Source organism: Haliotis cracherodii, unplaced genomic scaffold (assembly GCF_022045235.1).
Source record: "Haliotis cracherodii isolate W230 unplaced genomic scaffold, xgHalCrac1.p SCAF_19, whole genome shotgun sequence".
Taxonomy (NCBI): Eukaryota; Metazoa; Mollusca; class Gastropoda; order Lepetellida; family Haliotidae; genus Haliotis; species Haliotis cracherodii.
Genome location: NW_027266274.1, coordinates 5,878,759 through 5,893,762, shown reverse-complemented (window position 1 = coordinate 5,893,762; position 15,004 = coordinate 5,878,759). Strand labels below are relative to the sequence as shown.

General features: G+C 37.9%; 1 protein-coding gene across 5 annotated transcripts in view; it reads left to right on the top strand.

The window, feature by feature from the left end:
- The window catches only part of LOC139467058 (protein cycle-like), a 116,128-nt gene that overhangs the window by 90,951 nt on the left and 10,173 nt on the right, over positions 1-15,004 (top strand). For all 5 annotated transcript variants that reach the window (XM_071248768.1, XM_071248770.1, XM_071248772.1 and 2 more), the window contains 5 exons: positions 2,956-3,132; positions 4,109-4,355; positions 8,873-8,979; positions 12,470-12,620; positions 14,402-14,481. In XM_071248768.1, the coding sequence (XP_071104869.1) occupies positions 2,956-3,132; positions 4,109-4,355; positions 8,873-8,979; positions 12,470-12,620; positions 14,402-14,481 (762 nt within the window). The remainder of the gene's footprint in view (positions 1-2,955; positions 3,133-4,108; positions 4,356-8,872; positions 8,980-12,469; positions 12,621-14,401; positions 14,482-15,004) is intronic.

The window sequence follows — 15,004 nt, the reverse complement described above, 5'->3', positions numbered from 1 at the left end:
GAACTATACATGTTGTTCTAAAATATCACATCTATTGGACTTAAGATTTGATCTTTCTGACAGTATCAGGTGTGTTGTACTGCTCTGTTGTTCCTTCTACAAATTTCTGCAGTGCAAAATTCCCTGGTCATAATGCCGCCCTGACTATAAATGCCACCCAGGAAAAAATGTCACCTTTGATATAAAGCCACCCAGGCTAAAATGCGGCCTTGGATATAATGGCACCCAGGCTATAATGCCACCTTGGATATAATGCCACCCAGGCTATAATGCCACCTTGGATATGCCACCCAGGCTATAATGCCACCTTGGATATAATGCCACCCAGGCTATAATGCCACCTTGGATATAATGCCACCCAGGCTATAATGCCACCTTGGATATGCCACCCAGGCTATAATGCCACCTTGGATATAATGCCACCCAGGCTATAATGCCACCTTGGATATAATGCCACCCAGGCTATAATGCCATCTTGGATATAATGCCACCCAGGCTATAATGCCACCTTGGATATAATGCCACCCAGGCTATAATGCCATCTTGGATATAATGCCACCCAGGCTATAATGCCACCTTGGATATAATGCCACCCAGGCTATAATGCCACCATGGATATAATGCCACCTAGGCTATAATGCCACCTTGGATATAATGCCACCCAGGCTATAATGGCACCCAGGCTATAATGCCATCTTGGATATGCCACCCAGGCTATAATGGCACCCAGGCTATAATTCCACCCAGGCTATGATGCCACCCAGGATAATATGCCACCCTGGTTGTAATGCCACCTAGGATATTCGATTCCCGACATGGGTACAATGTGTGAAGCCCATTTCTGGTGTACCCCGCCGTGATATTGCTGGAATATTGCTAAAAGCGGCGTAAAACCATACTCACTCACTCACTCACTGTAATGCCACCCAGGCTATAATGCCACCCTGGTTGTAATGCGACCCAGGCTATAAATCAACCATGGTCATGATGCCACCCTGGTTAAAATGCCACCCTGGATGTAATGCCACCCAGGCTTTAATGCCACCCTGTTAATAAAGTAATGCAGGATATAATGCCACCCTGGTTATAAAGAAACCCAGGATATAATGCCACCCTAGCTATAATGCCACCAAGGCTATATTGAAGTGGAGATTTGTGTATGTTTTGCTGTGTAAAATCTGATGTGAATGTTAGGAATATACCAAATACATTTTTCAAGTTAGCTGAAATCTTAATTTCTATTGATTTCAGTTGACAAAAGAAGGTGCCTGTTCATCTCTCTTCATTTAAATGATTTTTACCTTTTTAGCATAACCCAGTATCACCACCTCAATAAATGATGCGAGATAATAACAAGTGAGCTGCTATTCAACTCAAACTGATGCTTGACACCATTTACCTGTGTTGAAAGTTATTGACATTTATTATCTCTGGGCACTACAAAATCTCATTTAGGTTCCGCGCAAGGAATCCATTTCTGACTGCTCTTGACTGGCTTGGATTATGGTGTAGAGTGCAAGATTTATAGTCCCCTACTTGACATATAACCCTTCAATTTCCAAGATTGAGTGCAGAACGTGGGCGTACACTGGGATGTATCGTTTTTTGTACTTCTTGTTTTTCGTGTTTGTCAATCTGAGATGTTAGTTTGAACAAAATAATGGATATCAGGGTATATCATATGGAAGAAAAGGAGAGAGATTTCTTGAGGAAATATTACCGTTTTTTAACAGTTTTGAGTGTTCAGTATTAATGCGTTTGTGTCAGAGTCGTGACTCATTATTTCCGTTGACGTATGTATTGTCAATTTTTGATATTTTTGTTTATTAATGTCTATGTGTAAGAAGAGCACTTCCTGTTTATGATGTAACAAAAGAATTTTGTTACCCATGATTCACCAAAACTAAAAATCATGCTGAGAAGTGTTTTTAATAAATCACTTATGTATATCTATTTGTAAATCTACTTGATATAAGTTAAAAAAAATATGAAATTCAGTGAACCACTGTTGATTTGGACTAAACATTTCACTGTGAAATCATATCGGGCACCCTAATTCTGACACAAGTAACATATTTTCCATTTAATTGGCAAGTACTTTTTGGTTCACAAAATTTATTTTTGTTCTCACAATGTCGGTGGTAAAAAAAGATATAATTGTCACATGGCACACAAATATTGCCATTTTCTGCCTAATTGACTGCACAATCTGGCATGTCGTATCAAAGGTACTTACCGTATTCGACGTAATAAAGGCCCAGGGCGCTCTCAAAATTAGACATATGGGGGCTCTTATTAGAATATTATTTTGGTGAAAAAGTTGAAAGATAAATGTCGTGGTTTATGCTGACAGCCTGAAATGTTTATATACGACAGATATATTTTTTTCCAGAAGTTGATTGCCCATAATTAAGGATGCATATAACACACGAGTGCATATTATACGCGAATAAATAAGTCTTGTGTACACTGATCAATTGGAAGGGGTGCTAATTGGGATTGTTCACTAGCCAATTCATTATCAAAAAGTGCCATGGGCGCTTATTAGAGCAGGGTGCTTATTACGTCGAATACGGTAAGTCTTATCGGTCTACATCACTTCAAGTTTTGGGTAAACAATTTTTGCAATGAATCCACTTTCCAACACAAACTAATTTGTCTATTTTCCACATATGTAGACACTGCCTATTGTTATATCCTTTCCACATATGTTGACACTGCCTACAGTGATATCCTTTCCACATATGTAGACACTGCCAATGGGTAACTGTCTTTCCAGGCCTGTTTCTGTATGAAAGGAATCAATACAAAAATGGTTTTCTACAACACTGATTTATATCTAAGTTTTTAGATTTATATTATTATGATGGCCAAATCACTCAGTTTCACTGGGTTTGGGATTTGGCTGAGGTTGTAGAATAGGGGTCTAAAGTATAAATCTTGTTCTGTTGACAGCAATGATGCCAGTGAAAACAGAAGTGCCCCAGAAGATGTCCAAGCTGTGCTCTGGGGCACGAAGGTCATTCTTCTTCCGGATGAAGTATGGATCCAAATCATCAGCGAATCTGCCGAATAATAATGCAATGAAGAAAGATCCTGACTCCTATCAATATAACAGGAAAAAGAAATCAGGTTGGTCCTGTTACATCCTCGATCATTCAGCATAGTGTACTGCCATTCTGCTGTGTTGTGATATGCCCCATGGCGATTCCTGGTTAGAATTAATCCTTGCTAACCTGTGCTGGTCGTGAGAGGCCACTTAATGGATCAGGTGATCAGACTTGGTGACTTGGTTGATTGTGTGTCATCATTGCGATATCACCAGCATTCAAACCTCCTTGTTTTGTACGGTGTCAAATACATCTGAATACTCCTGGAATCATAGGGACTTCTCAGGAAAAAGCCAAAGTTCATCCTGCAGAGTTATGTCCCTTACCTGTGACAGAATCTGCTGCTCATCTGGGTTTGAACTGATTGCAAGCCTGGGTACTGCTGTTCTGTGTGGCGCCAAAGTTCATCCTGCAGAGTTATGTCCCTTACCTGTGACAGAATCTGCTGCTCATCTTGGTTTATACTGATTGCAAGCCTTGGTACTGCTGTTCTGTGTGGCGCCAAAGTTCATCCTGCAGAGTTATGTCCCTTACCTGTGACAGAATCTGCTGCTCATCTTGGTTTATACTGATTGCAAGCCTGGGTACTGCTGTTCTGTGTGGCGCCAAAGTTCATCCTGCAGAGTTATGTCCCTTAGCTGTGACAGAATCTGCTGCTCATCTTGGTTTAGACTGATTGCAAGCCTGGGTACTGCTGTTCTGTGTGGTGCCAATGTTCACGCTGCAGAGTTATGTCCCTTAGCTGTGACAGAATCTGCTGCTCATCTTGGTTTATACTGATTGCAAGCCTTGGTACTGCTGTTCTGTGTGGCGCCAAAGTTCACCCTGCAGAGTTATGTCCCTTACCTGTGACAGAATCTGCTCATCTGGGTTATGTCTCACCATATCCGGAATTGTATAGTAGTAAACAAGAACCAGCACCATTGTTACATTTTTCCAAAATTGTTTGCATTTTTTAAAACGTTGTATTAAAACTAACTCCCTCACTCACCCTGCAGATAAGAAGAACTATGTAATCATCCACTGTAGCGGCTACCTCAAGTCCTGGTCGTCCAGCAAGATGGGCATCGATGATGACAATGAAAGTGACGAAAGTCCCAGCCTCAGTTGCCTTGTTGCCATTGGTCGAATCCAGCCTACCTGCCAGTCTCAGCCTTCATCATCGCCTAGCAACATCAACATTCGACCAATGGAGTACATGTCTCGACTTAGTATAGATGGAAAATTTGCAAATGTTGACGAGCGGTGAGTTTTTGTATTCTCCCAAGGGAGCTGAGAATGATTCTTGAATGCACACTGATCCAGTGACCAGGGTAAATATAGCACTTTGAGCATGCCTCTGAGTGGTGTGGATATATGCGCAATAAAAATGGCCTACTATAGAGCAGAAGATTGGTGGTTCGATCCCATGTTGCGTCATACCAAAAAAGATGTTTACATGCCTTGCGCCCAGCATTAAGGGTCTAAAACAAGGACTGGTCATCTTGGGGTCAGTATACCATGTCTGAGTGGGGTATCTATGTTAAAATATGGCATGGTATCTCTGTAGGCTGGCACTATAAAACATGCTTTAGTCCGGACTAGTACAAGCAGCCACACATGCAAACACGTCGCTATATAAGTACAATAATCTTGGAACATATTGTTAAATACCATATTACCTCACTAAAGTGGTAATTGTCCAAGACCTGCCTCACTTTGGTGATCCCTCTCAAATCAAGCTGACAGGCATGATGGGACTGAGAAACTGTTGAAAGCAGCAGTAACCTAACTCACGCATTCCAGTGTCTGACCTGTTTGTTTGTGTGACCTTGACCTGCAGTGACCTTGACCTACAGTGACCCTGACCTCAGTGACATTGTGCATGCTTATAACCACAGGGTTACTGATATTTGCTGGATGCTGATATTTCGGTAATATTATCATAATAAGTCGTACAACAACATTCATTCACTCAACTGTCAGATCCTTTGATATCAGTTTTAACTCCCATGTAGTGATAATGTTATAAGTCTTTTTGGAGTAAAGATCTTGGCATTCGACTTGTTGTATGACTTCACTTTATTAAATCCTCAGCTGTCATTTAATATTCAACAAGGAATTAATAGCACATAATCTGATACTCGTTTTTATTTTTAAAACTTAATTGTGACAAATATGACGTTGATCACCAGGCTTCCTGTGACATCCGCCTCAGAGAAAATCTGGATTATGGTTGATGATCTAGAAATAGGCAGGAAATGGAAAGACAATATTACTCCTTGGTGCCTGCTTGTTCGGAGATAGACATGGCCACTGCCATTAGTCAAAGACTAGTCAAAATGAGGGACTTGCGTTCCTGCCAAAAAGATCTAGTTATGTTACCATGGTTACAAAAACCATTTGCCAGAAATGAGCTGGGGACTAGTAGGGTATGGCCAATGGTGTCAATCTTCGTTGTGCTACCAAACTGTGTGTTCATATATTCGACATGACCTTCTCGGCATGTATTGTAATGATTGAAGCATTGAAACACTGAAAATAGTTTTGTTTCAACACAGAGCCATGATAGTACCCACAATAATTAAGAAGATATGGATTATATTGTATCTTATCTATGATGTAAGTAAAAGCACCTTTGTTTTACTACTGTTAACAAAATTTCAACTTATAATATTTGGTACATTAGAGAAAAGAGCAAGTTTAAGAAGTCTTGGCTTTATTTTTCATTTTTTCATGAAAGATAGAAACAAACATATTTCATCATTTTTTAGCATTCTCTTATTTTCTCCTTGCATTTCTTTTAATGTTATTTTTGTTGCCTTTTTTGTTGAGGGGAGTGGCAACTTCTATTTTAAATCAAATTTGACTGTATCCTGTTTATTAATGCATTTTTATCACTGAACAATTTAAAAAATGAGACGAGACTCCTGGGCTTATGGCGACATCCTTCTTTTTTATCTGTCAGTAAATCTGTAATGAATGAAAAAATACGAGGTTGATGTAAAACAGATGCCTTTGGTTTTTACAATCTTTTATGTGCGTTTTTATTCTCGTTGCAATTTCTCATTTCTTGCTTTGTGTATCTTTCTCACAGGAAAATATATTCTGTACCTGAAGCATGGAGTATACAACATATTGCTTTTTGATCCAAAGCAAAACTATTCTTCTGACACAGCTTCATTAAATATTTTCTTTAGAAATAATAAAAATGGTATTTAAGTCCTAAATAATTTCATATTGCCATGCATTAACTCATAGTTTGGCAAAGCTAACATTGACACAGGTCAGGTAAATGTGAAAAGTGAGAGAGAGGTTTCGGCTCTTCTGTTTTCTTAGGGCGGTACTTGCATCCCGCCATGGTATTGTCAACAACTTTCTCTTTGTTGAGAAAATAATGCCAATGCGTCTCGTGCAGAGTTAGTGGGTAAATATTAAGGAGAGTTTTACTCCCATCATTTTTAAGGAAATATTTCTCTGTATAAATATTGAAATAATGGATTTTGTCTATGAGAATGTCATCTTGAAACATCCGTCTGTCTTATTCTCTGTTCGCAAATATGTGCCGGAAATGAGAATTTATTTGTTGCTAGAAATGCTGATTGTTTTTGGCAATATATCATGAGAAAAATTCTCCAAGATATGTCCTGATACCTCTGTCCATGAAGCCCTGACTCTTTGGCATCGAAGTCAAAATCGTGTTTGATTGAGTTTGCTCCAAGCTGACAGAAACTGTTTTAAAATTTGCCAAGAATTTAAATGGGAAGCACTTAATCACCACCTTAAAAAGAAAAACTAAGGTAACTGGCTGAAATTCTTCAAAGAAACCTGTTGTTTGTGTAAGTTTTGTAACATTTTGAATACATGTAACTCGTTGTAATTGTGTTACTGCGTGACCTGTTTCGTATGTTCCGCTAAAGTTTCTTCCTCAAATCTGAAAACAGTTCCCTTACTACAAACATGTAAAAAACATTGGGATGGGTAAAGCATATGTTATTTTTGGCCTAAACATTGTCTGTTTATGAAAGTCTTTGTAAACTTACTTGAAGCATTTGGATAATACTTATGAAGTCTATTTAACCCTACCTCTCGTGCATAAACCACCAAAGAATTAAACACTTTCGAACGCCAACATAATACAAATCTTTGGAATAACATTGCTTTTTTCATTTTACTGTTGTCACTCAAAAAATACTTTATGAAATACAAGTATACTACATATTGAAATACTGATTATATGCAGGGATGAGGGCCACTTTTTTTCTGCTGTTCTTGAAATGTCAAAATGCTTCCATAAATATATGCAAAATTAATTTTGTCAACAAGATGCCCAGTCAACTTTCAGTGTGTTTTTAAAAATAAAAACATTCTCGTGTCTGTATACTGTTTTGTGTCATTTCTTGGTCAGGTTTTCAACAAGGTAAAATTAATATGCTGTACATATTAAGAATAGAATGTTTTGGAATTTATATGAATCAAAATACAAAAATTTAGAATGAAGCTTAATGTGAAACTTTGACTTTGAAATTCTGTGTGGAAACTTTGTTTGTAATAAATAACTGGGACTAAGAAAAATAACCTCTTGATATTTTATTTAAAAAAATATTTTTCATGTGTGATTTTATGATAATTCCAGCTGTGAATAACTGTTTAATAAATTTCTGTTAATTTCAGATTTTTTATTATCCTTTTATTTTTTTACCGTATCCTGACATATTTGTCTGCTTTCAAACTTGCAGAAACATCATTACTCAAAGTATGTTTTGGACTGAAAAAGTATCTAATTTTTGAAAAGTACTACCATTTATTCACCTTCAGACATTTACCTAACATCGTCTCATTTGGGGATGGTGGTCAGTCATGGTCACCCAGTCGTTCCAGAGACCTGTGTTCATTGGTAGGAATCACAAATTCGCCCTGATTATGTTTGTATGTTTGTATCCTGCATACAATCTCTGTGGGCTTCATCAAGTGGTCAACATCAAAGACCTGCATCGCTTCAGGCTCTCCTCCCACATCAAGCTGATAAGCTGAGATCTAACTGAAATACTGTTCAAAGCAATGTGAATTTCATGCTCTCATTTCATGAGAGTTGTACTGCAAAGAAAAAGGTCTACCAAGGCATTTCTTTTCAGAGTGAGTGAGTTAGGTTTAATGCCACTTTTAACAGTATTCCAGTCATATCACAGCGTGTCAGCTTTAATGTGGGAGGAAAACCCGACGTGATACAGGTCTCAGACGTTTACCACTTCGGCGAAACCCACGAGCATGGGTATTGTGCTGACAAATCTAGAAACATAATCAGGTTGAACCGGGATTCATACCAACAATCATAGGTTTCTGGTGTGCCCACGGGAAGCAACTCTGCCATGAGCTTGATAGGAGGACTGTTTTAAGACTTGGTTTTGTGAATCAGTTTAATGTCAAGACACCAGGCAGTTCCATAAAAGACTTCAAAACTTTGTTAATCTTAGGGATTGACCGTTTTATATTTGTGGGGTGCCTGGGACTTTTCTTTGAGAAAGGAAAAGAAAATTCTCTGGCAGGAAACATCATCGGGTCGAACCGGGATTTCGAACCCACAATCATAGGTTTCTGGCGTGACTAAGGGACGCAACTCTGCACAGCGAATCCCAGCACCTGAGACGACTGGGCCTCCCACGCCCCCTTCTTTTTAGAGATTGATACTGGAATAGCAATATCAGAAACATTTTGCTTACGTCAATATGAACCATGATATCAAGGGCTACATGAGCTAATGATTTGATATATATTTTTTACAGAGCAACCGTGATCCTTGGCTATCTACCTCAAGAGCTGCTTGGAACGTCCGTGTACGAGTATTACCACTCAGACGACATAGAACATTTATCAGAGGTCCATCGAAAAGGTGATTCATGTTCAATGTATTGCATTGCATGATTAATTAGCTTATAGAGGAAGGAAAGATAGTCGTGATGAGATTTTCTTTAGTCTGTCAGATGTTGATTATTGGGAGACATGCAAGGGTAATTTATTATGTTGCACATTTGATCACCACATTGGGGCTGCCCATTATTTTCTAAGGATAGGGTGGTTGTGACAACGAAACTTATACTTTGTCTCAGATGAAATATCAGGGGCACGGGTGGCTCAGTGGTCTGAGGTGCGTCCCTTGGGCATACCAGAAACCTATGATTGTGGGCTCAAATCCCGGTTCGCCCCGATTATGTTTCTAGGTTTGTCAGCACAATACTCGTGCTCATGGTTTTCACCGAAGTGGTAAACGTCTGAGACTTGCATCACTTCAGGCTTTCCTCCCAAATTAAGCTGACAAGCCGTGATATAACTGGAATACTGCCTTTGTTGTTAATGTTAATCCTCTACTGTTAATCCTCCACTTGCTATATATATTCTGCACTATGTCCCTCATTCAGTCTTGCTTGACAACGGTATAAGGATCTATACCGAAACGTCGCTTTTTACAGTATTAAAGAAGTTGTTATCCATAAAATTGTGTCAATCTTGTCATCCGCCAACTTCTAAGTAATGCCTATCAAACAAGTTAATACTGTTAAAAGCGGTGTTAAACACAACTCACTCACACACTCACTAAAATGAAATAGTTTAAGTTACTTAGGTAATTTCAATATCCAAAATAATTTTGAAGAACATATTACTTGTGATATTGCAATATCGCTGAAAGTAATTCACTAGGAACATGGTTAATGGATATGGTAATCATCAAATAGGAATATTCCTTTTGATATTATGTTTCCAATCTTCTTAAATGTGAATGTGTTGTGTTAATGTCTCATATGAATACCTTCAAGTTATGAAAAGGCAAAAAAACAATCAGATCAACACATTTATTGTCGAACAGTTCATGGTTTAATCAAGTGCCAGCATTGAGCAATGACATTAAGAAGTTAAAAAAATACAACAGGTTGGTTTCTGGTTATCTGATTCCAACGTTTTGCAAAACCATTACAAACCTTTGTTCACAAGAGACACAGTAACTGTATCCATTTGATTTGGAAAAAAACGAGGTATAAATAGGGCTTATGTTAGTCTCATAGGATCTGTATAATTTTGGAAAGGAAATATTTAGAATTTGATATAAAATTTGCCAGATGTGTTGAATTTTAGACTTTTTATGTATTTCAACAATAGCATGTTGTAGACTTTGAAAAGTTTCTTAATGTAGAAAGAATAATAATTCAGGAAGTGTTTTTCCAATGTAAACAGGATAGTCTGGATTATCTTTTCAATTGATTCCGATGATGGGGACATAAAGCATTTGATACGTCTGGCTTCATACTTGAAGTGCTCAATCACTATAACATCAATTTATTTGTTTTTGTCAAGAATGATTTTAAAGGGAAAGTAAAATCAACATAGAAAATTTGCAGATTTTAATACTTTAGGGGATACTAAGTCACAAATGCTTGACCAGAATTTATTTTGAAAAACGGATTTAGCGTAAAACAGACTATAAAAAGACGACAGGCGAAGTCATCCCCTAAACAAAAATATTCGTCATAAAGGGATTCCCCTTTGTGGGGTTAAAAACGGTTCCCAGTGTTTGATGTGCCGGCAATTTCAACAATTATGACGTTTGGGCCGACGCCCAGTCTGCCTGCTTCTGCCTCGGTTTTTTTAATACTAAAGAAATATATTGTAGTCTAGTCAAATGATCCTCATGAACATGAGGGATCTGTGAAACATGCTTGACAGAAGAGATGGTGATTGTGGTGTACGGGTACAGGGTATTTGTCATAATAGAATCAGAATATATAAGGGACCGACCATTTGGGGGGCTGGATTTTGTACATGTTGTATAGAGACCGGATATGTTTTTAGCTACAGATTCAAAACCAGATATTGTTTTAATTGAAACCATGAGCCAATTATCTTTTCTATGAAACACATTGCAACAATGTATTTTTAGTGGCAGGCCATTTCTCTTTTTTCGTAATAATATGTAGCATAAATATTGTCACATTGTTTGAACTAGACTAACATTTAGTCTCGGAAATCTTATATTACACAATATCCTTCATTACTCTAAAAAACAAAAAAATTCCCTATACTGATTTCATTGTGGAATAGAGCTAGCTAGAGCTGGCTAGACTTGCTTTTGTATGCATTTCTAGATTATTTTTTTTTTCATAAAATATATATATTCCACGGTCATGGTGCAGGCCTACCGACATAATAAGCTCCCAGGGCGCTCTCAAAACTAGAAAAAGGGGGCTCTTATTAGAATTTTATTTTGGTGGAAAAAACAGAGTTGAAAGATAATTTTCCTGGTTTATGCTGACGGCCTGACTGTTTATATATGACAGATATATTTTTCTAGAATTTAATTGCCCATAATTAAGGGTGCATATAACACACGAGTGAGTATTATACATGAATAAATAATTCATGTGTACATTGATCAATCGGAAGGGGTGCTAATTGGGATTGTTCACTTGCCAATATCTTAGCAAATATCGCCATGGGCGCTCATTAGAGCGGGGTGCTTATTACGTCGAATACGGTACATTAAATCTTTTTTCTGTCTGCTCATTCATTTGATTACCGTGTCCACAATTTATGTCACCTTAGTAACAACACTGAAGATGCCTTCACTTCTTTACTCAAGGAATAATCCCTGACAGGCATGTATTGTATGGAATGGGGCTGAGGTGGCCAGCTACCCATACAGGATGTTCGTAATAAAACACTAGTTACCGTTTTGTAATTGTTAGTTTAATTATTCACAATGTCAAGGTCGTTTCACATTTTGAGCAGTGTTTGCAATGTTATTTTTGTAGGATTAACAGAAGTAACAGACGTAGTATAGTCAAGTCCTGTTAATCCGACACTCCTTAATCTGAAAATGGGCTTTATTCCACACAAATGATGGGAACCGATTTAATCAGTGCTATTTCGACCCGTTAATCAAACAGTCTTGCACACCGACTCCAACACACCTCATTTTCAACGAATTGTTGAAATGACTCATTAATCAGTCTCGTTAATCCGATATATATGTATAACGGCTAAGCATCACAAGATAGATAAACACAGCAAACATATCAGCCAATAAAACAGTTGTCACTGCAGTTGTCCTGGTAGCCTTAGGCCATGCCCCCAAATAGGTTTGTTTTGGAATCTGATTACAGAGCGATTGACTTCAGGACTTTCCCAGGGATACTTTCTACGAATATAATGAATTTTATCTCTCAGAAACTGACAAAATGTATCTCGAAAATTGATGTTCGCAACAAAATCGCAATCATTTTATCACTTTACTTGTCCTTTTAAGATTTTTACTATTCATACATATTTTTACATGATGTAATTGTGAATTAATATATTAATTCTTATCATACATGTATTTATTTCTGCAGTGTTAGATACAAAAGAGAAGGTGGAGACAAACGTGTACCGGTTTCTAGGGAAGAATGGAAAATATGTTCATCAGAAGTCGATCTGCTTTGCCTTTTCCAACCCCTGGACGAAAGAAGTGGAATGTATTGTGTCAACCAACATGGTGGTGCAGTAAGTTTGAGATTTAATTTCAGTACTGTACATCTGGAAAGTTTTGCGAGCAGGAAAGTACTGTCAAAACTGTGAGTGACACACACATGCAATCAGTGTTCGAAATAGCTGCCCAGACTGTCTAGTTGAAAATTCGAGTCAATATTTTATTACTTCTATGAATTATCATGTCAGATAAGGTGTTATATAATGTCAAAATCTTTTTGTTTTCATTTCATATTTTATTGGAAACCATGCAAAGCAGTAAACTTTGTTTTTGTAGTACACCGATTGTGTCTGACATGTGTCATCTCTGAAGTTACTTAGTTAGATCTCTGCGTCATTCACTTCAAACTTTAGTCACAATTTTCTCCTATGTTTTTAAATATTTCGAGACGAAGTCGCAACAAATGGATATCTAATCTAGAAATAGACAAATGGAAATCCTGATGGTAACAGACAAGCTGACTTTGTTCGTAAATGTACTATTATGAATATCGCCGATTTACAAGGTACTATATTGGCTGTCACATCAATTACCGGTCTAAGCCTACTTTTACTGGTAAAAAACTGGTAATTACCGGTAAATAGGAACGCTGATAATTAAGTTAAGTTGAATAAGATATGTTTGAACTATATTGCCGAGTGTGGTGAACTAGACTCATGACTCATCCACTCTTGTCACAGCTAGAGATTTTACAGGTGTTTCAATCAATATATATGTCTGTTTCTCTGCCACCTGGCAAGGCATCATAAGGGGATCAGTTTTGGCCCACCAGAATTTTTCAGATAACGTTTATGGAAGTTATTGAATGTTATATGACTGACAACAAGTATTGTGTTCATAATGTGTTGTCAGTGAATGTATGCTTCAAATATTGTGCAGTTTAGATAACAACATCTTTCCGAGGCAAGACAGTTAGCTGATTATAAAAGTTCAGTTTCCACCCTTGCCAAACTAGGCTGGTATTATGGAGTAACATTTTGGCTGGACTAACGTGTGTATGCTTAGTCCAATCAAAATCTTGGAAATCAGAATCCGGTTCGTAAACCGTCGTGCAGATTTCAGTCGATTGCAGGATTTACAAAGCATGTGCACCGCCAACTTGTCCACAGATATTTTCCAAATCTTTTCATATCTTTTTATAGCATGTTATTTGATGCACTTCGCGATGTAAGACTCATTTTATCACAATATAGATCTTGATTATCGATTAGATTGTCTTGACCTGGGTGCCGCCATTTTGTTTGAGGCAAATGCAAGTGATACCAGAGTTGGAATCTGATTAGTCCATGGGAGAGGCTTAGAAGGGTCATAACTGGTAATAACCACTGGTGGCCCTACGATTAAGCCCAGGAACTCCAGCCTAGTTCGGCAAGGGTAGAAACTGGACTTTTAAAGTCAGTTAATGCCCTTGCCTCGGGAAGATGAGATAACAATGACCCTGTGGGGATTCCGAGTTAGAAGTGGTTGCAAACAATCTATCCTGCTCGAAAGAGGCATCCAAATGGATTGGGTAGTCAGGTTCAGTGACTTGCTTGATTGCATGTCATCATACCTAAAAAATGTGGATGGTTGCTCACAATATCAGTCACTGGTTTGTCTGAATATTGCTGAGTGTGGTGTTAAACAACAAACACATAATCAAAATTTAAGAATGATAATAATTATCAGTATGCCTATCAAACCTATTGATTGTCTTGTAAGATCTATGCCAATTATTGGTTTTCTAACATGGTGTTTTCTTTTTTGCCGGCCATGTACAATTGCTGTTTATTCATGGTAGCATCCCTGTTTACAGTGTCCCTGAAGTGTCCAGCTCTGGTCAAGCAGCAGATGCTGGTGACACTGATATGTCATCTAACTACAACTTTCCTATCGGTAAGTCTCAAATTTAAAAACAAAAATTGATCTTTTGATTTATGTATCAAGGCCCGCTTTGGGATTCCAGGTTAGAATTGGTCCCCAGTAACATAATTGACCAGTCTCGGGGATTTGGTTGATTGCATGTTATCATGCCCTGCAATGTTGCTCATAATATTAATCACTGGTTTACCTAATCCAGGCCACTATCACAGTCATATAGGTGGATAATTGCGGAGTACTGCATAGAAACAAATAATCAAACAAACATACAAATCTTTATTGCTCAATTGTTTTAATTGCCACAAGTGTACAGAGTTGCATCCCTTGCAAATCAAGGAATAAAATGTCTGGCCTGAATATAGAAATAAATTAATGTGGCGTTATTTGCGATCATGGAGACACATACCGTATTCGACGTAATAAGCGCCCCGCTCTAAAAAGCGCCCATGGCGATATTTGCTAATATATTGGCTAGTGAACAATCCCAATTAGCACCCTTTCCGACTGATCAATGTGCACTAGACTTATTTATTCGTGT